The sequence below is a fragment of the Aspergillus udagawae genome, assembly GCF_001078395.1.
Source record: "Aspergillus udagawae IFM 46973 DNA, scaffold_5, whole genome shotgun sequence".
Taxonomy (NCBI): domain Eukaryota; kingdom Fungi; phylum Ascomycota; class Eurotiomycetes; order Eurotiales; family Aspergillaceae; genus Aspergillus; species Aspergillus udagawae.
Window position 1 is genome coordinate 1,033,559 of NW_025091268.1, and position 23,797 is coordinate 1,057,355.

Below are 23,797 nucleotides of genomic sequence, written 5' to 3' on the forward strand. Positions count from 1 at the left end.
TGGATCCATTTCGAGAAAAGGACTGATTATTGTTTGATTGACTAATTGAAGAAGACAATAGATATTCAAGATGTCTGTCTATGATGTCTGTCTATGATGTCTGTCTATCTGCTGGATAACATAGGTGTTTAGAGTCGTATGGTGTATAAAGTGATTATGTAATTATGTTCCCACCAAAGCGCTAATAAGGAGCTAGTGGAGCGTTCGCATTATGTCATAAAAATGCTTGCGGCGATCCCAAAGAAGATTAGGCCAAGAGATGGGCCATGGTAGATTTCAATAATGACATTCATACCTTATGTCTGCTAATAGACAGACAGGCATTATTATCCCCTGTAATACTCGCAGTTAACCTTGCTTATAAGCTATCAAATACCGACAGTCAGTGATCGGTTTTCCACCTCATCCATGTTGAGGCTGTCGTGATTTATGACGCAATATTTTCATCGCAGGGAAATGCCTATTCCAAAGTGATACTAGCGCACACCGCAAGGTCCGATTGATAAATTTTAATTCCAGATTTAGAGCATTTTAGAGGCACAAGAAAAAGAAAAGAAGGGCACGAATGCCGATCAGTGCAACGTCCTTCTTCTTATGTATGAAGTACGGAGTACTACGGAGTACTATCAATTATCTACCAACTACAAACGAAAGATGTCTCTAGATACACCATACGTTGTTTGCCGCATTCATCATGGCCAAGTCGCCCCATGTGGCCGCATCTTGCCCTTTCCATGGCGCCCAGCCGGCTGGTTCTCATTCTTTCTGTGTCTCTTGATCTCTGTCTGCTTTTTTTTTTTCGCCGCCTCCGCTTTGCTGTCACTTTTTTCGAGAGAGTTTTTATTTAGAAGCCGTACCGTACTACCTAGCTAGGTAGGATCAATAGCAATAAAGTTGGATTTTGCCTTAGCTTCTCCGGTCTCCTGACGTGCTCTGACTCCTCTCTCCCGTTTCAACTCTCAACCATTCATCCTGCCTTTCATCAATCTGCAAACTGCTTAGACTTACTGTCCGCAAATAACCTTCTACGCGAGTGACAGTCCGTCCTGTTCCTCCTACTGGTCGCATTCCCACCATCGAATCGCGCATCCGTTCGGGAATTGCGGTGGTGTGCCCGTCCGCTGCCATCGCACGTTCATAGTTCAATAGCGAATTTCTGTGACTAACAGCTTCCTCATTCTCCTCACCTTAACTGTCTCCGCCGCCCCTCTTTTTCCCTCTGCTTCGGTAAGGAATTAAGAATCTGCTGGTAAATCTGGGGAAAAATGAGACTAATTAGCTAAGAGAAAAAAAGGAAGGAGAAAAAAAAAAAGTCCGTTTGTTCGGCCTTCTTGTGTTCCCCTTTCCTTCCTACGCATCCGTATCCCGTCCGACCTTCTTTCTCCTCAACTAGCCGGCGGATTATATAGTTCAGAGGCTTCTTTGCAGGCCCCCTTCCAGTCCGTCATGTCTTCCGTCGCGGCCTCCTCTGCCATTCCTCTACAGAAGCCTACCAATCCTCGGTTTACTACGGCTCCGGCTCTAGACACTAGTCATCCTCAACTGTCGCGCACTTCCTCGTCTCACTCGTCCGCTTGTTCCTCACCCAACGGATCCAGATCCAGCAGTCGCCGCCGTCCGTCGTTTGGTTCGATCAAGGAGGACGTCGACGGTAAGCACTTGCACCTGTGTCGGGGCAAGGTCTCTAATGCTGATTGATACTCTCCGTACAGGCATTGCTCAATCATTCGTTGATACACACATCACTCAGTCTCCCACGGAGCAGACCAAGCAGACATCGCCGTTAGCGATTGATATGCAACACACGCCTGATTTCTGTTGTCCTTGCGGTGGTTTTCTTGGTTGGAAGCAGATTCGACTCGGAGGAAAGAGTCTCAGTCGGAGCTATGGCGATCTTCGCGCGTTGGGGGCTATGCACACTCGGGGTTGGGCGTGGGAGAACAATGCGGTGGTGAATAATCCTCCCACGAAGACGGTGCAATCCAAGTCTCAGAAACCCCCTCCAGGCTCCTCGCGGCTAGAGAAACTGCCCCCGGAAGTTCTCGGTGAGTCTCCCGTCTGCGTGCCGGCTATCAGCTCGTCCACTGACAATGTCACTACAGATCAAATCATTTCCAACCTGGCTTTGGATATCCCCCCTAATGGGTACACACCACGAAATGTCGACCTGGTGTCGTGTCTCCTGACCTCCCGTACGTTGCACGCTGCCACACTTGGTGTGTTGTACAGAAACATGACCTTCCCGCATTCCATCATCTTCTCCAAGGCTCTCAACCACATGTCGCAGTATCCCGCGCTCGGGACGCTCGTGCGTCGTCTGGATTTTTCCCATTTCACCTCCGTAGGACTCGGACGCACCAAGCAGATGAATGCAGCGATCCAGAACCTCACCTCCACGACGTTGCTGAAATGTTTGGATCTTCTGCCAAACCTTAAGGAATGTCTGCTGCAGGAGCATGTGGAAGGTGATATTAGCGTGGAAATCGTGCGGAAGATATTCACCGGCCTGCCCAACCTGCATGGCGTTGACTTTTGCGGTTGCGCTACCCAGTCATTCTCGGCGGTTTTCCAAGAAGCCTTGACCACAGGACCGGGTCTGCCTCTGAGCCTACCGAATCTCAAGCGGGTGTCCCTACACGAGTGCAGCAGTCTGCCTCCATCCGCCTTTGAGGTTCTTCTCCCTCGTCTGATCAATCTGACCCATCTCGATGTTACACACACACAGATCAGCGAGTCGGCGCTCTCCTCCATCCCCGAGACCGCACAGATTACTCATCTCAGCCTTTCGCGATGCACTCGGTTGAAGGGTTCGAGAGTGGTCGAGTTTTTGACCACGCATCCCGCAGTGTGCAATTCGCTGGTGTACCTCAACCTCCTGACAGATCCCACTCGCTACCGGATTCTCGAGGAGGAGGATGTCTCTGCTCTTCTTCCTCGGTTGCCCAAAACCCTCCGCTCGCTGAACCTGGGAGGTGCCAAGATCACCTCTGCTCACGCGCCTGCCCTAGTGCCTTTAACCAAGCATCTTGAGGAACTCGGCTTGAGCTCGGCGGATTTGTCCTGCAAAGACCTCAATATGTTCTTCGCTCCGCCTCCAGTGTCGGACAATGCGGGCTCGACCGAGGCGCAGGAACCGTGGGTGCCATCGTCGTTGTGCTACCTGGATCTCAACAAGGTCTCGCAGTTGTCGATTGGCACCATCTTCAACACCAATACTTGCTTGCTCCTTTCGCAGCAGAGTTATCCTCTGCAAGTCATTGAATTCAGTGACAAGCTCATTGCTCCCCTGAGGGAGAGAATCAAGAACAACCGTGCCTCCAGCGGCTGGACCGTCCGTGAGCTCGGCAGACGCGGCTGGTACGTACGTGACCCTGCATCTATGCCAAACCAAGTCCCTGACGACGGTTCTCGTCCCTGGAAAATGGGTGCCCGTTGGTGGGGGATGAGGAAGATCCCGGTTGTGGTAGGAGACGTTGGAGGCATCTATGGCCATTACATGTTCAAGAAATAAGTCCTGGAGACAAAGAGTGTTCCTTGCTGACTGTTACTTACGACTTTTGATTGTTTAATACCCTTGCTATGCTTCATTTTCTTCTCTTGCTGTTCTTTGATGAAAAATGGGCGGACTCATTCATGATACCAAATTGCAAGCGTGAGCGACAAAAGTGCGGGAGGGTCACTGGTTACTCTGTTTGATAATCTGATTTGCTTCCCTTTGCCATGAATTGTCCAGCATCTTGTGTTCTGCATAGCGGGAGTGATTCTCATAGCGTTATGGCTGTGCTTCTGCGGGATGGTTGCTAGTCTCTTAAGGTTGTTGATCAATCCTCGCTCCATGACACGTTCCCATTATAACCTCGAGGTCAATCTTAGCTGCGTGCTATTCCCAGGGCAATTCTGGCTGTAAAGAGTCCCTCTTGGTCTGCTGTGACGTTTGGGGGTTTCATGAAAATGGCGTCATTGCTCTGCTGTCTGTACATTTCGGTTTGACCTTATAGCTAAATCTCATCTCACGTCAACGCTAGCAAGAATATTTAAATGCTGTCAGTAGCTCAGTTTCGTAGTCTCCTTCATCTTGTTCCAACTTGGGGGCCGTGGGATTCTGTGGATTGTGTCTGACGTGCAGACGGCCACATGTCACGTGACCTTTACAGACTTCCCCCAGAGCTGCAGAGCCCATTTTTACACGACCTGGAAATCATCCCACTTTCCCACCAACTGAATCTTCACAGAAGGCCGCTGACCTTCCTCTTCGCCGGCCTCGCCCTTGGAAGGACTTTTTTCTCCTCTCCCGATGGGCGCATCGCGATACGCCGCTCAGGACAGTGGAAGCTGTCGAGTTCCAGGACGATGGCACCTCCGAGTGGATCGGCGGCATACAAGAAGAAAGATGGCACCCTGACCATGTCTCAGGACTGCCAGTCCATCTCGTGGATTCCAGCAGCTGGTGGCGCTACCGGAACGATTACGATTCCAGTTTCCCAGATCACTAGTATGTGAGATGACCGCTCGGTTGGTTTCTTTCTCTTTATATATGGTTATTGACCAAGGCAGATCTACAGCAAACCCCGGCTAGTAACCCCAAAGTGATGCTCAAGATCTTCGTTCTCCCTCCCGCCACGCCGAATGATTCCCCAGATCAATACGTCTTCTCTTTCACGGCCGGGGCTAACGCCCGTGCGGAAGCGAACGCCATCAAAGATGCACTCAGCGCCGCCATTCAGGCCGCCAAAACCGCCGCGAGCGCGACCCCGACTCCAACACCCGGTCGGACGGGTACGCCCGCCGGCGGGGAAGGGATGTCAGCCGCCATGGCGATCGCGAGCGCAGTGTCCTCGGCCGGGCGGGCCCCAAAACCCTGGGATGACGACCAGCGGCTCAAGGTGGACGTGGAGCTGCAGCAGTCGCTGCTCAAGGCCGATGCGAACCTGCAGCGCATGTTCATGGAATCGCTGCACACCAAACCAGACACTCTGTCCGCCTCGCAGTTCATGTCGCAGTTCTGGTCAACGCGGCTGCACCTGCTACGGGCGCACGCGATCGAGCGGTCGCAGACCCGCGGCTCGTACAATGTGCTGTCGTCGCTGAAGCCGCGCGTCGAGGACAACGTGACCAAGCTCAATATCAGCAAGGAGCAGATCCAGCTCATTTTCAGCCAGCATCCGCTTGTGAAGAGGGTATATGATGAGAATGTGCCGAAGCTGAGCGAGCAACAGTTCTGGTCGCGATTCTTTCAGAGTCGACTGTTCAAGAAACTGCGCGGTGAGCGCATCTCCGAGAACGATGCCACAGATACCATTCTCGACAAATATCTGCGCGAGGACGAGCAGGCGAATCTCGAGCGGGAGGCGCACGTACCGCACTTTTTGAATCTGGCGGGGAATGAGGTCCATAACAGCCAGAGGCGCGGGAATCGGCCGGATCTGGACATGCGGCCGTCTGGGGTGGACAAGGTGCCCATCATTCGGACGCTCAATACGCTGAGCGAGAAGATTATGGCGAATGTGGCGCCGGTGGATCGCGACCCGTCGGCACCCGTCGGTATGGACGAGGAGACGTACAATGAACTGCAGTTGCGGGACTTGCGGGGGGACGATGAACAGAACCGGATTCTATTGAATATCCGGGATCAGAGTCGGTTTTTCTCGCAGGCCAAAGTGACCGAAGATGAGCAGAGCCGGCTATTTGCCAAGCAGAATCCCGACCAGATTATCCGTGACCTGCGCGGCCAGATCGACCGGGACCTGCCGACCGATGGCACAGCGCCACTGGGAAAGCTTGTGGAACCAGAGGAACTTGAAGATGAGGACGAGCAGAAACATGATCCGCGGGTTGGATCGCAGGCCAACTTGCACCACGCATCGAAGCAGATCCTTGACGCCATCCGCGACCGACGCAACCAGACAGAGGCGTCATCCACTGGAGGGACGTACGGATTGTCGACCAATCTCTATGACAGACTAACCCTGACCCATGCGACGACCACGGAGTTCCTCCATCAATTCTGGCAGGCTTTTCTGTCTGGAAATCCCGACCGTGCAGCCGAGGTGGCATCGCTTGTGGAATCGCTGAACCGGGCGATGGAACGCATCCAGTCTGTCGCAAACGACGCCGAGGCGGAACGCCAGCTGGAAGTAAACCGACTCAAGCAGCATGCGCGCGAGGTACTAGAGGCTACGGGTAGGAAGATCCGCCTCAATCTTGCGGGAGTTACAGGTGGAGAGAAGGCCGTCAAGCAGTTGCTGGGTCCCACGATCCGAGCATTGGAGACCGCTTTGGCCAAGTACAATACGGCATACACTGAAGAAATGCAGCGATTGCAATCGCTGGAAAATAGATAATGTATATGATCTTTTATCTTCGTCCAGTTAGAGTGAGTGCAGACGATTACGGTATATGTGTAGTTCAGTTGATCGGCATGCCGACTGACTCGGCTTTCGGCCCATAGTTGGCGCGACGTGTCCAACCGTCATCTCCCCCTCACGATCATCATCAACACCACCACAACACCAGCAGAGCACACTCCGTACAATTCAGACCACACGGTCTGCTCCCTTGCAATAAAGGCAAAAAGAGAAAATAAGAAAACACCAAACAAAATGCTAACCTCCGGTCTAACCAACGCCCCAATCACCAAACTCCTCCTCATCTACACCATCGCCTCCTCCATCGCCCTCTCCATCCTCGACATCAAACACCTCGCCAGCATCCGCGTCTCCCCCCACCTCTGGCCCTACGCCCAATTCTGGCGCCTCGCAACATGGCAACTCGCCGGCTTCGCCAATTCAACCGAGGCCCTCTTTGCCGCAATGCTCGCCTACCATCTCCGCGTGGTCGAGCGCGCATGGGGGAAGCGCAAGTTCGCAGTATGTCCCCTCCTCGCCCTTCTCCCGTTTTCTTTTTCCTTTTCCTATCTCAATGCTACACTTCGCTTCGTAATAATGGTTTAAAAGAAATACTGACGAAGGAGAAAGACATTCATCCTCTCAACGTTACCATATACCTCCCTCCTCCCACCGCTCCTGCTCATCCTCCTCCGCCCGCTAACCCTCTATAAAATGAACTATCTCCCCTGCGGGCCGACGGCCACGCTCTTCGCCCTGCTGGCGCAGTATCATGCGGGGATACCGCATACGTTCCGGTATAGGATAAGCACATCTACGAGCATATCTACTTCTGCGACTACGGCGTCGAATACAGATGAAAGAGAAGGAGGACAAGGCCAGCAAGGGAAATACCTCACGCTCCTCCTTTCTGACAAGTCCACTACGTACCTGGTTGCGGCGCAGCTGGCTCTGTCGCAGTTTCCCGGGATGATTCTCCCCGCGACGGTGGGGTGGTTTGTTGGGCTGGCTTGGCGGGCGGAGGTGTTGCCGTTGCCTGCGGCTGGGTGGAGGGTTCCGGCTTGGGTGGTTGGGGAGAAGGAGGTGGGGAGACGGGGAACCCAGGGGGGAGAAGCGGGGGAGCGGTATGAGGATTTGAGGAGGAGGTTGGAGGGCGAGGCTGTGGCTGCTGCGGCGGCGAGTGGGAATGCCGGGCTGGGGAGCGAGGCATCCGGGCAGAGACAGCGGAGGCGGGAGGGAGGGTTTATGGATAGATTGAGGGCGTTGTAGCTCTTTTGTATCAATCTGCTTTAAGCTGGAGAGAACACTGGATCCCTATGAAGACAATGCGCGTCTCAAAGATCTGCCGCAGAAAATCAAGTCTATTATGCTATGTCCATTAACGTGCCCTACTACCACGCCAAATCAAGAAACCATTCCAATCAACACAACTGTACCTGAGCACAGTCGACTCTCATACAGTGACTGGTTACCGCCCATTCCGACTTCTCCGCATATTCTCCTTGCATTCATTGCAGTACCATTTGACTGTATCCGATCAGCAAGTTTCAATCAATCTGGGCAATTGTGAACTTACCATTCTTCCCCGGCGGTTTGGTCAACCCAACACACGACAGATGGAACCATTCCCGCGGGCACGCATCGTTGTCACAAGCAACCATCTCACCGAAGCTGATCTCATTGCAGTAACAGTACCGCGGCTCGCCATCTTCATCTTCGTCGTCCCCTTCATGCAGCGAGTCTTCCTCCTCAGACACCGCTCGCTGCTGGGCCACCGCCACACTGCCACTCTTCTTATGTGATCGTTTCGCAGGCGCGGGCTCTGTGTTGCGGGTAGGTCGAGTACGCTGGGAGTTGGGTTCTGAGAAGGTGGAGAGCACAGGCGTGGACGTCTTCGACGACCGGCCCTTCGGAGCTGCGGTCGAAACTTGAGGTACTGGTGTTTCCCGAGGTTCGACCGACTCCGTAGGGCGAATTTCTGTATCTTCGCGTTTCATGCTGACCGGACCGACAGCCTTAGCTGCAGCTGTGACGGCATGCTCTTCCTCTGCTTGGCGTTGCAACTCTGAATTAAGTGCAGCTGCAACCATGTCCGCTTTGGGAGTTTCTTTGGGTAATGTCTTAGGTTCGGCGACTTTGCCTGAATCGAAAATAAGATTAGTCAAAAAGAAAGACGAAAGATACGAGTGACGTACTGTTGCTTGCTAAGCGATTGGATGCCGAGGAGGATGGCCGCTGGCGACCATTTGTGGACTGTCCAGTACTCTGCTGGGCACGAGAAGACTGGGGCCGAGCCACTGCTCCAGGTCCGGGACTGGCTGCGCTACGCACAGCATTCGACGCCCCCGCCAGAGGAGCAGGTGCCAGGACAGGCGAATTCGCCGCGGATGTTCCAGTGTTATTTCTACCAATCTGGTTAGCAAAGGCACAAAGATAAAATTGCATATCCCAAAAAAATGGCTCACCTCTTGCGAGCGGCTGCATTCGTGTTGGGAGCACGAGATCTCTTCTTGGTGGCATCTGAAGCAGTCGCGTCCTTCGATGCACCACGCCCCGAAACATTCCCAGCACCGCTGGCGGATCTTTCCATCGCTGCACCAGTATCGGCCGCTGGGGGTCGTTCAACCTTCCGGCGTTTCGTCGCACCCGAGGCCCCCGCGACACCCGAGGTTTGTGCACCATGCCCGATTGCAGACGGATCCCCAGTAGCCGCACCAGCGCCGCTACGAGGTTTGCTAACCTGCCCCTTCCGCGAACCAGAGGCACGAGCATCGTCAAAATCTGAATCGGCATGCGTGCGCCGCTGTTTGCGAGCGGCATCCCGTCTCGCATCGCTACGGGACCCAGCTTCGGTTTCGAGGGCATGGTTTAGGTCTTGCTTGTTAGACGCAACTTCCCGGCGCGGACGCTCATTCGTAGTAGTTTTCGCGGCGTTCCTGTTCGAGTAGGCCCAGTGTGTAAGACTGCCGAGGCGCGCCTCCTCACTGATCTCCCCTGCAATGAATGGAAATACGCCGTCGATGCGCAGAAGCTGCCGGTCTAGTTCGTCGTTGGCATTGGAAATGACATGGTTCTTTTCGTCCGCGGTCATCATCAGATCCACTAGGGTGCGCCGCACGCGATCGAAGAGAAGACGACGGTTTTTGCTGTCTTGCGACTCAGGAGGTTGCGAGGGATCCTATTGTAAGCAAACAGGTTTTAGCCAAGCACATTGATTGTTGTAGATGTCCACCACCAACCGCTGGCACAATATCATCCCGAACCACCCCGTCAACAATAGGCGCCGGATTCAACGGACAAGGAACAGGTTGCGACTCCGAAGAAACCTTCAGCAACTGGAGAAGATTATCCTCAAGCGCCCAAGCCTTTGCATCCACTTCCTTCAGCAACGAATTGTGACGGCGAAATTCTCGCGGCAGAGCGGTAATGGCATCGGTGAAATGAGTGAGGGCGGGATAGAATCCGTGAGGGGCAGGAGGCGTTGGGGGCGCTTCGATCATTGAGCCGTGGCCGTAGGCAAATGACGACCGCCCCAGCGTCTTGGACGTTCTGGATGGATTCGTACGTGTCTGGCGCGCTGACTGGCGAGCATTTTGACCCTGAGCGTTGATGGCCGACGAAGACACGACGGATGCCATGGTTGAAGAGGAAGTTCAAACGCAACAGGTCAGGAACCGCTCAATCAGGTGAGAAAAAAAAGTACAAACAAAGGTTTGGGATACTTCTTGAACCCAACAACATGGACGAAGATGTTGATGAGACGGTATGTCAGATAATGGGGTGAGAGGAGACGGAAGTTCTGCAGTGCGGAGAAGCAAGACTTTCCCCTTTGGGCCCGCATCAGGTGATTGGTGCCTTGTATTTCAGGCATAATAAACTGCTTACTCATTTTACTCGATTGGTTACCTTGACGTCATCAGCATTGTGTATCAATTCAATAACACAAAGTACCTCTCTACTCCGTAGGACAGGATAAGTTCACGAACAAGAAAATACTGCATATCTAGTAAATCAGGCCTTCTTAGTTTACAAACACATGCTCCGGCATGTTCTAGGAATAGACAAGTCAATGCCAACCCGTAACAGGGGTGCCAGGGAGCATTCAAAAAAAAAAGATATCAAAAACAAGACAGCATGACTGTAGGATGAAAGCCGCAGTAGATGCTGACAACAGAATGAATTCATACAAAGGAGACAGAAATGAATAGACGCTAGCTCCTACAAGTCAAAGCACCTAAGATGATAATCCAACAGTGGCTACAGCTGTCCCCGATCACTCGCCCTTCAGACGTTCCTGGTGGATAGTGAATGCTTCCTCAAGGAAGTCCTGTTCCTCCTTGGCGTGGACGGACTTGAGACCAGTAGCGACGGAGGCGCTTGGGGCCCGACCAGCGTAGAGCACGTGGCGACGGTTGTGGTGCTCAGTCTCATTAAGCAGGGTCTCAATACGAGGTTGAGTGTAGCTCCAAGCACCGGCGTTCAGGGGTTCTTCCTGAGCCCAGACAATGTCCTTGGCGTTGGGGTAGCTGTCCAGGTTCTCCTTCAGCTGAGCCCAGGGGAAGGGGTGCAGCTGCTCAACACGGGTGATGGCAGTGTTGCGGATACCATTGGCCTCGCGGTGCTTGACCAAGGTAGCATAGACCTGACCACTGCACAGAATGACGCGCTCTATCTTCTCGGGCTCGTCAATGGCGGTACCATGGGCCGGGTCAGGGATGATCCACCGGAAGTGGGAGTCACCAGTGAATTCCTCAATATCGGAGCGAGCAACAGGATGACGGAGGAGGGACTTGGAGAAGAAGATCACGAGGGCTAGGGCAAGTGAGTTAATGAGTCATTCATAGAGGGAGAGAATCAAAACTTACGCTTGCGGAACTGGCGGTGGATTTGGCGACGCAAGATGTGGAAAAGGTTGGCAGGAGAGGTCATGTAGGCAATCTGCATATTGCAATCCTGATGCTGACGGTCCAACTTGTCCTGAGTGGGGAACTGGCGAGGTTCCTCGTTGCAAAGCTGCAACCAACGCTCCATTCTACCAGAAGAGTGCTCAGGACCCTGGCCATCATAACCGTGAGGGAGGGAGACGACGAGACCGGAGCGCTGCAGCCACTTGGTTTCTCCAGAAGCAATAAACTGGTCGATAATGCACTGAGCGTTATTGGCGAAGTCACCGAACTGGGCCTCCCACATGACCAGGGAGTTAGGCGAGGTTAAAGAGTAGCCGTATTCGAAACCAAGGCTTACGAGAAACATTAGCTTGAGCGAGCAAAAAGTAAATCGGTCACTGGAAGTCAACTTACGCTCCGAATTCGCTGAGAGAAGAGTTGGAGATGACGAAGCTGCCCTGGTCCTCACCAATGTGCTGCAAGGGGGTGTAGGTAGCCTCATTCTCCTGATCGTGCAGGACGGCGTGACGCTGGGAGAAAGTACCACGCTCAACGTCCTGACCGGAAACACGGACATGGTAGCCCTCCTTGACCAGAGAACCAAACGCAAGGGCCTCCGCGGTGGCCCAGTCAATGTTCTTGCCCTCATCGACGGCCTTCTTGCGGTTGGCCAAAATACGCTTCAGGTTGCGGTGGACGGTGAAACCCTCAGGGGCGCCGCTGATCTTGTCGGCAATGTGGCTCAACAAAGAAGTATCAACAGCGGTAGGTAGATGAGGCAGAACCTCGGTGGCCAGCTCCTTCGGGGTCTTGAAGCCGTTCCAGGCAGAGGTCAGCCATTCCTTGCCGGTGGGCTGGTAATCCTTGCTGCGGTCGAAGCTGTCGTTAAGCATACCCCAAACCCACTTCTTGTGCTCGTCAATGTCCTCCTTGGTGAAGGTGCCCTCGGCAATCAGCTTCTCGACATACTTGTCAAGCTGGGCCTTCTGCTCGGCGATGCGCTTGTACATCAAAGGCTGAGTGAAAGAGGGCTGGTCGGTTTCGTTGTGACCCTGCTTACGGTAGCAGACAATGTCAATGACAACATCGCGCTTGAACTCGGCACGCCAGTCGGCAGCAACCTGACAAACGTAGTTCACGGCCTCGACATCATCAGCGTTGACGTGGAAAACGGGGGCGTCGATGGACTTGGCGATATCCGAGCAGTAAGGGGTAGAACGCGAGTAACGGGGGTCGGTAGTGAAGCCAATCTGGTTGTTCACGATGATGTGGATGGTACCACCGGTCGAGTAGGCCGGAAGAGAGTGGAAGCCCATGGTCTCGTAGACGACACCCTGACCGGCGAAGGCAGCATCACCGTGTAGCAGAACACCCATGGCGCTATTGAAGTCCTTCTCGTCATTGTTGTAGTGCTGAATAGAGCGAGTCTTGCCAAGAACAACGGGGTCCTCGGCTTCGAGATGGGAGGGGTTGGCGACCAGAGAAAGCTGCACACGCTTACCAGAGGGGGTGGGACGTTCGAAATTCATACCCAAGTGATACTTGACATCACCCGAACCTTCATCCGAGGGCTCGGCAGATCCGGAGAATTCACTGAAGATGGACTCGTTGGGCTTACGAACGACGTTGGACAGCACATTGAGACGACCACGGTGAGGCATACCAATGACAATGTCCTTGATGCCGTGTTCGACGCTGCGGTCAATCAACGCCTTCATACCGGGCACTAGTGTCTCGCAACCCTCCAGACCGAAACGCTTGTCATTGGGGAACTTGGTTGCCAGGAAGGCCTCGAAGCTGTGACTCCAGATCAGGCGATCAAGGATACGGCGCTTGTCGTCAACCGAGTACTTGTAGGGTTCGGGAATTTCAAAGCGATCACGGATCCAGTCGCAGGGCTTTCGGTCAGGAATGTGAATGTATTCCACACCGTAAGAGCCACAGTAGATCCTCTCGCAGGTGGCGATAATCTCACGCAGAGTCATCTTCTTGCGGCTCTCAGTAGCGAAGCGGGGTAGGATACCGGGGCCGAGGGTGAACTCCTGGTCGAGATCGCGCTCAGTGAATCCATAGTGGTCAAGTTCAAGCTCCTTGGGCTTGTTGTAGCCGAATGCCTCAGCTTCGCCGCGGATGCCAAGGGGATCGATCTTGGCCTTGTGGTGACCACGAGCCTGGTATGCGCGAACCAAAAGCTGGACCTTGAGATGATTTGTCAGGTCAGTGCCAGCGGCGAGGCCCAATCCCTCGCCAGGCATAGTCTGCGGAACACCACCGGTGGGGGTAGGCACAAGAGTCGGAGGAGGCTGGAAAGCTTGGGCGATGGGCATGTTGCCTTCTTCCATGTTCTTGAAATATGTCTGCCATGAGATGTGAACGCTGGAGGGGTCCTTCTTCCAAGCCAGGTACATCTCGTCGACGTAGTTGGCTGTGTTTCCGGAAAGGAAGTTGTCATTGGGATCCTAGAGACGGCGGATTCGCGCGTTCAAGTCAGTCATGCCTTCAGAATAGCTAAAATAGTGTATTAGGGCGCGCTAGGCTTACCACTCCCACATCAGTAGCAGCAGCATAGTGTCTCCTGCCGTTGGACAAACGGTCAACAATGGCGAGAGGTCTTCTCGTGGTCAAGCCAAATTTCGAGCTATGGCTGGAAGTAGCTCTGGCAGTGGAAGTAAGGGAGATGGACCGCCTGCAGGCCGAGCAGGCGGGGCCACGCAGCAGACCGCTGCTGGTGGCCTTGACGGCTGCGGTACGAAGCATTGCGGGATTTTTCCGGTTGAGGTGCTATAAAGCTGATGCGACAAGCAGACTCGGGCGCTTTGTAGTACTGCTCAACAACACTGGAGAGCAAGTGTATAGTATAGAGACCTGTTTCGTAAATTGTCAATATAACTGTGCAACGCTCCCAGGAGCTGGTGTAGATTGAACGGATGAAAGGAAGACACACGGTAGTCTAAAAAATTAGAAAACAGGTGTCGACTAGGATTGCCGTAGCACCTGCACAGAAACAGAACTCATCAGAGAGCAAGCACTCTCTTTAGACAATCAAAGCTTTTTTCTTTTTTTTTCTCGCGAAAAAAAAGAAGAGAGGGGAGAGATATCCGGAGTACAGAGAACTAGGAACTTCAAGTTACGATGGACTAGGAGAAGAGGTTTGCCGAATGTCTACGGTTATGACGGCCAGCGCGGATGTGGCTGATCAGTTCCTGCTGTCCTCCTGACAACAGCCACAGCTTACTCAGCACACCGCCGGGCAGCCGGCCCGCTGGAGAGCAGCAAGTACGGCTGGTCGCCAATCACATAGAGCAAGATGCACCGCCACTGGCCGGCTATGAACATTTCCCGCTCCGGGTCTTTGCGGATGGACTTGCAGGCCAATCATCGCCACGGATTATTTTACTCATAGTAACCATCAGGACAGGACAGAAAATCCATACTATGACTTCATTATGCAGGAGCTACTTATCGTCCAGAAGATTCGATCACTCATGGGATACGTCTTTCTTTTTGGGGCGCCAGCAGAAACTCTCTACACATGCAGTAGATCCTGATGGGTGCATCGAATTCATGACACTATACGGTCAATTACCCCATCGGCAGGAAGAAATTAAGTAACTCTAGGTTGTCAGGACTATGTAAGACCTGGAGAGAGGAAAACGGCATAAAACAAGCAGAGACCCTCGGTCATCATGAAATCCATTTAAACCAAGAAAGATGTAAAATTGGGGGTATAATCATGTATATGTACTCGCCACACTGCTCCGTGTCGTGATATCTCTAGGTCGGCAGGCTCGTTGACGTGGGTGGACTGCATCATCTGGGGACAGCTTCTTCAGGATTCGTTTGTGAGTCCGCTTCTCCAAATACCGACTGGTCCATCCGTTGGGCGACATCTCCATTTGTTGGTCTTATGATCGGCGATTCAGCCGCGCTTGGTCCTCCAAAGAGGTAATCCGGAGGAACCGTATATACAGTCGGACTCACATCAGAAAAGGCCGTGAAGCTCGCGCGATTCGACGATGGGTGATGGTGAGGTGGTGGGCTTCCGCTGCTGCTACGAAGACTTCCATTACTGCCACCCCAGGCACCGCGTCGCAGTTTCAACAGGGCGCTCAAGGACATCTCGTCGTCCATGGTACCCATATCAACAAGCTGCGCCAGTCCTGGACCAGGGAGGGCGGGATTGGAGTGAGCCGTCCCGTGCGCTGTCAATGAAATGACCGAGTTCCGCGTGCTCCATTCACTTCGTTCAGTGATAGGAGTCAAACTGGGTTCTCGGAATTTGCCTCGGCTGCTGTGGTTACGCGAAATGCCTTCGATGCCACGCGGACCAAAGTATCCCCCATTGGTAAGTTCTGAGCTGTACGCCCCATGAGCCTGGGCGTAAAATCCAAATTCTTGCCCATAGAAGCCTTCGTCGTCGTTTTCCAGTGCCTCCGCATTGGCAGCAGCGATAATAGGATCATCGTAAAAGGCATCATCGTCGTCGTAGTTGAAATCGTCAAAAACCTCTTCAAAGCCCATTGCATCCATAGCTTGGCTCAGATGGCTGTCATCCGATACGAGCCCTGAGTAGGAGTCCATAGTCTGGTTCGTTCTGGCAACGCTGTCCTGGCCTAGGGAACTCTCGCTCGCGCTTGTGGTGCGCTTGAATCTGTCCATGTTGGCTGTCTCATTGGCAGCCTTCTCCAGCGCATTGTGCAAGACCTCAAGGTTATGTTCGGATAAGACCCCCCCATGGGATTTTATTGTTGTTGTTAGGTTATGCGTCATTTCAGCGTCAATTTTACCATATCTGGCAACTGTTCGGTCTCGAAAATCACTAGCAACGCTCGGTGCGTGCTTAAGACCATCTCTCTGATCCAGCTCGGGGCTCTTGCTGTGGGATCCAGGTGCTTCACTTGATCTAGACTTGTCGTCCGTCTGGTCCGTCGTGGCTGGATCAACCGGCACAGCATGTACAGCTGTCGTCTTGTGAGCATACAAATGACTGGATTCGTCATCGAAAATCGATTCGTCAAACGTCTCGCCGCCTATATCAGCAGCCAGGTCGCCAAACTCCCCGTCGTCAAAATACAAGTCGTCGTCCTCTTCGGTTAGCTGCGATGTAGAAGAACGAGTTCCCGTCGGCATTGAGCATTCTACCCCTGCAGATTCCGAAAGGGTTGTCGTCGGGGGAAACGATGCGACTTTGTCTTTGGTGACAGAAAGCTCTGATAACTGAGGAGCGCCGCCTTGATCCGGTTGCAGATTTAAATCGACTGCCGGACCAAAACCCGTGGCGCTGATGGGACTCGCAACGACTGGTGAAAGGCCAGGCGCATACCATGAGGTAGTCAACGCGGCTCCGGGGCCGGAGAATCCACTGAACTCATCTTCTTCAGCGTCGGTGTTGACTCCAGGGATCTTCTCTTCCAAGCCGTCAAAGTCATCCAAAAGGTCGTTGTCATAATCGTCTTCGACGTCACTGTATTCCCTATCTTCGAGCTGAGCCTTGGCCCTGCGAGCCGCCTCTTTCTCCTTGTGCTTCTCTTCCAGAAGTCTCTCCTGTGCTGATGATTCAACTCCGTTCATGTCAAAGCTGAACCGGGATGCATTGCTTTTGAAGTGCTTCGGTAGGCCAGAAGGTTGATGGGGTATTATTTCAATTGTATCTGAATCTTGCTGAACCGCTGGTTCTTCTTTGCTTGGCGGTCCTGCTCGGGGCTCGGATCGGTGAGGGATGGATTCCTCAGGGTGCTCCTCATGATGAGGTAGTCGCGACGGGAGTCGCCTTGCAAATACAGGGACCGATCGATCATCGCTACGAAGAGACGGGTTTGTGAGAAGAGATGACTGTAAATATGCTTTGTTGTCAACCTGTAGCACATTCTGATCGTCCTCAAAGTGCTCCTTGAAAATTGGGGAGTATTCACTGTGTTTCCTCCTGTGCTCGCTTGATTGAACTACTGCATCCCCATTATGCGGAGGAGACACATACTCAGTCAGCGGAGTATTGTAGGGATTATACTGATTTGCAGCATCTTGTAAGAGGACTGGGGCTGTGGACAAATTCCGGCGCGGACGAGGGGCAGAGAAGTCGTGCACGATGTTCCCACGTATCCTAGGATCATAGTCATCGGGTATCGCGGGGACCACGTTTCGAGCTCCGATGCTGATGTCCTCCGCTCGGAGGCCAGCCAACTGTGAAGAGCGCCGCCGGGCCAACAGAGACATCGGGTTGAGGAGGTGAAGCATTGCCTTCCCAGATTTATGCGATGTATGTTCCGCAGACGAGTCTCGGTCCGTTTGACGACGGTAACTCGAGCCTTCCGGCCTGTACTCCTTGTGCATTGTATTCGATTTGTCAACGGTAGATGTCAACACGGGCGTCGAAGATCGCTTAATACTGGCATCGAAGGATTGATTCTGAGAGTTCAGCAGTCCTTTACCGAAGGACAGCCGAAAAGGCGAGTTCGGCTTCGAGGAATCACTATCGCCATACTCGGGACGGGAAGCCGTAATGGACACTTGCGATGAGTTTGGCTGAGCAATCAGATCCAAGTTCTTTTCGCGGCCTTCCGGACTGGATCGAGGCCGCGCTTCCTTGTCCGAAGTAGAGGACGGTACTGCCAGGTTGGTCGCAGCAGATGACGGCGCATCGGTCGAGACTGTAGAAGCCACACCATGTCCCTTATCAGTGTCGCCATCTGCAGGCGAGTATTCGCTCGAAGTAAGGGGAGTCAGCGCATCGGGGCACGGAGATGATTCCTCGATCGTCGTCGCAAGTATCGGCGTGTGTTGAATAACCGGGAGCTGAGGAGGGTTGCCGTTGCTTTTGCCTCTTGAAGAGACCTGTCCGGACGATGAGACGGGAGGTGCACTCGAGCGACGATGTTCACGACGCCAGTAGGAGAAGACTGTGGATGGTGGCATGATTATCGGCGCCCCAGCACGCAGTGCTTCCTTATGAGTGGTCGCTCCGTTCAGGACTTACAGAAATCATCCATTCTGTCTTCGGATTTGTCGTTCGCGTCCTGTTGAGCTTTGCAAAGTTGATGAATTCGATATATAGAGCTGTGGGGCTTGTCTCAGCCGTGCACGGGGTCGCCGTTCTAACAATAGTTAACAAGCAGAGGAGACAATTTGAGGGGGGGAATTAATTATTAGATTAGGAGGGGGAACTGGTAATATTCGGTATTTAAAAGATAATAGTCATCCAAAAGGCATGATAAAGAATAGAATCATGAGAAGCACGATTGCCAATAATGAAAAGTGACTAAGGGGTTAGCCATGAGAAGAACTTGGTGTTATTCCATTATTTATTGTTGCTGTTGACAGAAATGGTGGAAGAAGGAATGTCATCCGTTATCTACCTATCATCCGAAAACGGATAATTATCATCATCAACGGGTCAGCCCAAACTTTCAGCAGAAAAGTCTATGTCGTTTGATTCAGCCGGTGGTTTCGCTAGGCAGCACCTATTTTTGATTCTTTAACATACATCAACCTCACAGTTCTGGATTGAAATAGTCATGTCTTAGAAGATCAATCATGCTTTGGATTGGTTATAACATTCGCAAAGTAAATGCAGAGCATACCCCTACATACGGAGAACCGCAGAGCTGCAGTTTCATGCAAGTACCAAGGGTTGGACTTGAATAAAGGTCTGTGAAGAGATCGAGGTTACACAAGACAAAGCAAAATCGCTAATTCTACATGGATATCACCAATACAATGAGGGCTTATGCTTTCAATGCATCACAACCATGGCACACCGCTTAGAATCAGATGCAAGAGCGTAAATGAATGAAAGAAAAAACAGCATTAAAAGCAAGGCTGAGGTCGCTAGAGGAGAATTATCGGATGCTTTGCCTCCAACGATCAATGATCTCCCGCTGGCCATTATCAATCACTGGCTGTAGGGCTTTGGAATGGTAGTTATGAGGCATAGCATAGCTCAAATGATTCATCCCCAAGATAGCATCGCTGTAGAATGTATTCGGGTGCACCATCCCAAAAGTCTGAGGGTTCGCCGCCGCTAGTCCCTGGTTCTGCGCAAATCCTGCCGAAGCTGGATTCCCAAAATTTAACGGCAATTGCTGTGTTGATAGACGGTTGTCGTATGAACGCTGATGGGTCGGTCCACGACGAGCAGCAGGCTCGTTCGTTGGCGGTTGCCCGACGCTGATCGGACGGGCATGAAGGATGTCCGCCATACTTCTCCGGTATCTTGGAGCTTGGGACGACTTCTTCTGAGCGGCGGCCTCCCTTCGAAGCCGCTCTCGCCGTTGAGCCAGAGTCTCGTCTTCCGGCGCGGCTTCGGTTTCCTCGTTCTTCGGTTCGTCCTCGTGTAGATGGCTTATTTCGGCAAGAATTTCACTGGCAAACTCACTCTCTGCGACAGTGCTGGTGCGGTCCTTGGCTTTCAACCGCTTAAGGCGCTGCGCTAGGGTCTCTTCCTCGTCCCCGCTGTCGGGCTGGGTGGGCTCTGGCATATTGTGAGTGTACATGGTGGTTGGGCGCTTATCAAGGCTGGCTGACGGCAAGGGATCTCCTCGGAGCCTCGCGCGACGTCTGCTCAGCGGCTCACTCTCCTCCAATTCCCTTTTCTCCATGAGACCTAACGGTCTGGCCTCGTCGGGGACATTGGCTTTCTCAGGGAATAGCACGGCCAGGGGAACGTCTTCATCCTCATCCTCCTCGTGCTTGTGAACGTCGGGATCTTCCCAAGCTAATGTAACCGGTTTCTGTCGCCTGTGCTCACTTTGTTTCTGGGCGACAGCCTCAAGCTGAAGAAGGGTGGAGTGCATTCCATTGGAGGCAGCGGCTGTCCGCCGCCGCTGTTTAAGTTCCTGCTTTCGCATTTCTAGCTCTGCTAGCAGAGTATTCGGGGGTCCTGTGTATTCAAAATCTGGTTCCTCCTCCTCTGATTCTTCATCGCCTGTTTCGGAATCATCGCTCTCTGACTGCTCATCGTAAGCATCATCATCGACATGTGGAGCGGCATCTCCATGTCTAACTGCAGCGTCTGCTTCAGTTTGCTTATGTAATGGATGGGACGCGATGGAGGCCGCTCTAAGGTCAGGATTGGAAACGTGATACTCAGAGACGAGATTGGTTCTAGATGCACGTTTCTTCCTTTGTTCGGAGAGATTCGGATGGGACGACTTGGGCTTGGCGCTCCGATACACATCTGGCCCTAGGTTTCCAGCGAAGGGATGTTCTGTGAAGGCAGTGACAGGGGCATGCGCGGACGCATCCAGTATACTCTCAAGCGTTTCAACGGCCGATGCCTGTTTCACCTCGATTTCCAGTGGTGCGGCCGGCGTGTCGAAGAAGACACTCGCTCGAAGTTGCGGAGGCAAATCCTTGTAATTTTTCTGGCCGGTCGCCTCTTCTTGAGTTTGACCAGACAGCCATGGCGCAGATTTTCTGTTCTCCGGAGCAACTGTGCTGAGGAGCTGGGTGCGACGTTTCTCCCGTTCCCGTTCCGCATCACGTTGTTGCGATAGCCGGGGCGGTAAATTCAGCATCATCGGAACAGGTGCAGGGTAGTATACCATATTATTTCCCGCCTGTGGTTCCTTGTACGACTCGGAGCTACTTGCGAGAGGCGGTCTGGTCAGCGACACATGGCGCATGTGGTCCGGACCTTTGTCAACAAAATGAACGCCGTCAAAATCAGTGAATAGAACTCTCGCTTGTTGAAAGGTGTCACCAGAAGCTACAGACGAAGGCCTCTCAATCTCGTAGCCTGCACCATGACCGTGTGGGTCAGGAAAATCGGCGGCAAACTGGGGCGAGAAGGTCTCTTGAGGCGGAGAAATGTGCTCAAGGGCAGTCCTAAGCGCAGGCTGGGTGAAAATACCCTCATTTCCACTTTCCGACACTTGTGCCAAACGAGACGCCGAATGAGTGGAGCCCTGAGGGCTGGAAACGTTGTTCCTCAAGGGAGAGCCTTCCGTGTTGTAATGGAGAACAGAGTTGGAGACGGAGCTGCACGAGCGCCTCTTCTGCTCGAGATTCATCTTTCGAATTTCACTCGCAATATCCGCCGAGCTCGAGCTCAAGCGTTCCGCACTCCTCTCCAATCTCTCCACATTAGTGACATACGCTCCTTGTAAGGATTGAAGATCTGGCGTCGGATGGCTGAGAGGTACCGGCGTATCGGTGATCGGAGTCCGCAGGGGTGGTTCATCGGAGTCTGTCTGCACTTGTGGCTGGGAAGTAGTATCGAGCGGAGGAATCACGCGACGAAGATCGTCGGACCGTCGATCTGCACTAAGGTTCGTTTCCTCGTAGTCGTCGTCCTCGACCATGTCGTAGCTGGTCGATGTCATGGACTGTAACATGGAGCTCAAGCTGCCAATCCCAATATCCTCTGCGGTCTTTGCTGGTTGTAGATAACTTCCTCCTCCGATATGGTCTGTACCTAGGGGCAGTTGCTGAAAGGTGGGGCGCTGTTGCGACTGCGGCGATGGGCTGCGGGAGGCGTCAGAGTCGCTCGCGTTGGAGGCCACTTCGACGTCGGCCTGGGAAACGGCGTTGTAAGCCATTCTGTTTGGTGGTGGATAAGTAGTGGACGTCCCCAAGGGCCATCAAGAGCACAAGGCAGCCGGTAAGGTCTAGTGGAAGTGAGGGGGATTTATCGATAATTGCTTGAGAGTTTTTGGAAAGAAATAAGGCAAGCCTCATGCAGCAGTGCACAGGAGTGTATCAGATGCAATTCTTTCTCAAAGGAGGCGAGTGATAATATGAGGGTAATAGAAAGATAGGGGCAAGCTGAGAGTGTAGGAACGAGGGTGAGAAACAAAAGAAAAGAAAGAATAATATGGAGCTTCTAAAGGAGCTGATAAACAAAGGAGGGAGAGAAAAAGATGAAGATGTGGACTAGATTGATCATTGGAGAAGGATTAATGAATTGACTGCTGAACGTTCGATAAATTAAATTACGGTAGATTTCGCAGCGACGTATGTATGTACGGGATTGTAAGACCTCCACTCCGGCTATCAGGATAAAGTGCTATATTTGGATGAGAAGGAACTAGCTGTTTAATGTTGCACCTGTTTCGTCCCCATACCGCTTGCATGATTATTACACTGCCGTTACACATAACAACCCAAGTACGTGCTTAGATACCTACCTACCTAGGCAGGTAAGGTAGGGTTTAACTGGTACTACGCCCATCTCTGGATCGGGATGTGACTGACTCGAATATATGCATACAATGGAGCAGAAGAAAAAAAATCTTGCAGGGTATGATGTAGTCAGAGCCACATTCTTACTCAAGTCTTCCCAAAAACAAGGAACTGGAGAAGGATGATGGTTTTCCAGACATCTTAGAACTTAGAGAGGGGTCTAGCAGCTCCTAGTCTCAAGATATTAGATGCCTCCTAGCCAGTCAGCATTAACGGACAAGAACTAAATACCTAGGCTAGACCCGATTACTCGTAGCTGGCACTCATTTTAAAACCCAGCGCCAAGCCATGCGATGATGGTAGATATGACTTGGAGACACGAACAAACAAAGTAGCTGTCCTATCTGAACAAAGAGAATGCTGAGATTTGTAGATGATGGTGTTCAGACTGCATGGCTGCGCATTAATACCGGGGACAAGACGCATGTTAACAGATTCTGACTCTCGCAGATCACTATCTGTCCGAAAACAGAAGGAATGGTGGTACCGTACGTATTCCAACGTTCCCTCCCCAATTTTCCGCTTCTATACCGTCATTTTAGGGTTCAGGAACCGGGTCTGATTCGAGCGATAAGCTCAGAGAACAATCAAAATGCGGCCTGTTGTCGTATTGATACCATGATAGGCTCAGGTTGCGATTCGGCGTCATTGGTAGTGTTATCTGCCGAGCTATCTCGACAATTGGTTATATAGCTACCTACAGAAGGCGGATGGTAGAGTAGCTGCTCCGTACCTATCAAGATATCGTCAGCTTAAGACACACGGCATCGAGATGATTCGAATTCGTCTCCATGAATAATAGATAGACAATTCCCAGTATCTAAGACATGTTTGCAGTGTGACTGTCGGGTGGAGTCGCACTATTAACACCCCACTGGTTGGCCCTGAAAATCCCTAGTTCTAGAACCTCCAGGTTCGTCCTGAAATGGTAACAAAAGCGTTCTTGCTCGAACCGACATCTCATGCTTTCTTTCTCTGGCCGTCTATATCTACATCAGTCCGCCTATTTCAATTCAACCTAAATCCGTTGACTTGCGACTCTTTTAATAGGGTCCCATTAAGTTTGTGATGAAGACAAAGGAACAAAAAGATCAATGTTCACATAGGTTCATTGTGACCTCTGGTCTCGGTACGGTGTACCTTCAGTAGTGAGACATCTTCGAAAGCTTTGAATTCGCTTGTCAGATCCTCTAGACTAAGCTGCAGGATGTTCGTTGTCCATCGGTCGTCGACTTCAGAATCTGCATTCAGTAAACATATTCATTCAGGGCCCTCCTTGTTGACTGCGTTGTCGTAGATGCGTATAGTTCTAGGATGATACCAGCCGCCCGCGATATGCTTCGAGATGGTCCAAGGATCAAAAACCGCGTCCAAATCAAGCTCCTTTGT

The 23,797-nt window shown here is 52.3% G+C and overlaps 7 protein-coding genes across 7 annotated transcripts; 3 read left to right on the forward strand and 4 right to left on the reverse strand.

Annotated features, from left to right (window-relative positions):
- Positions 1-1,446: 1,446 nt before the first annotated feature.
- Aud_007183 (Leucine Rich Repeat domain protein) lies at positions 1,447-3,511 on the forward strand (the record flags this gene model as incomplete). Its single annotated transcript, XM_043292076.1, has 3 exons — positions 1,447-1,651; positions 1,713-2,045; positions 2,103-3,511. The coding sequence occupies 3 exons, from the start codon at positions 1,447-1,449 to the stop codon at positions 3,509-3,511; spliced, it is 1,947 nt and encodes a 648-aa protein (XP_043148011.1).
- Positions 3,512-4,134: 623 nt separating this feature from the next.
- Positions 4,135-6,341, forward strand: Aud_007184 (TFIIH subunit TFB1 family protein; the record flags this gene model as incomplete). Its single annotated transcript, XM_043292077.1, has 2 exons — positions 4,135-4,492; positions 4,555-6,341. 2 exons carry the CDS (start codon positions 4,135-4,137, stop codon positions 6,339-6,341), a joined length of 2,145 nt encoding a protein of 714 aa, XP_043148012.1.
- A 258-nt stretch (positions 6,342-6,599) lies between these two features.
- Positions 6,600-7,613, forward strand: dscB (the record flags this gene model as incomplete). Its single annotated transcript, XM_043292078.1, has 2 exons — positions 6,600-6,866; positions 6,975-7,613. The coding sequence occupies 2 exons, from the start codon at positions 6,600-6,602 to the stop codon at positions 7,611-7,613; spliced, it is 906 nt and encodes a 301-aa protein (XP_043148013.1).
- A 199-nt stretch (positions 7,614-7,812) lies between these two features.
- Aud_007186 (putative PHD finger domain protein (Ing1)) lies at positions 7,813-9,982 on the reverse strand (the record flags this gene model as incomplete). Its single annotated transcript, XM_043292079.1, has 5 exons — positions 7,813-7,871; positions 7,921-8,484; positions 8,540-8,748; positions 8,810-9,522; positions 9,584-9,982. 5 exons carry the CDS (start codon positions 9,980-9,982, stop codon positions 7,813-7,815), a joined length of 1,944 nt encoding a protein of 647 aa, XP_043148014.1.
- A 635-nt stretch (positions 9,983-10,617) lies between these two features.
- Positions 10,618-13,987, reverse strand: kgd1 (alpha-ketoglutarate dehydrogenase KGD1; the record flags this gene model as incomplete). The annotated part of the gene is made up of 4 exons (XM_043292080.1): positions 10,618-11,156; positions 11,210-11,583; positions 11,645-13,689; positions 13,772-13,987. The coding sequence occupies 4 exons, from the start codon at positions 13,985-13,987 to the stop codon at positions 10,618-10,620; spliced, it is 3,174 nt and encodes a 1,057-aa protein (XP_043148015.1).
- A 1,053-nt stretch (positions 13,988-15,040) lies between these two features.
- On the reverse strand, positions 15,041-18,142 carry Aud_007188 (uncharacterized protein; the record flags this gene model as incomplete). Its single annotated transcript, XM_043292081.1, has 1 exon — positions 15,041-18,142. The coding sequence occupies one exon, from the start codon at positions 18,140-18,142 to the stop codon at positions 15,041-15,043; it is 3,102 nt and encodes a 1,033-aa protein (XP_043148016.1).
- A 923-nt stretch (positions 18,143-19,065) lies between these two features.
- Positions 19,066-21,765, reverse strand: Aud_007189 (uncharacterized protein; the record flags this gene model as incomplete). Its single annotated transcript, XM_043292082.1, has 1 exon — positions 19,066-21,765. One exon carries the CDS (start codon positions 21,763-21,765, stop codon positions 19,066-19,068), a length of 2,700 nt encoding a protein of 899 aa, XP_043148017.1.
- Positions 21,766-23,797: the final 2,032 nt, after the last annotated feature.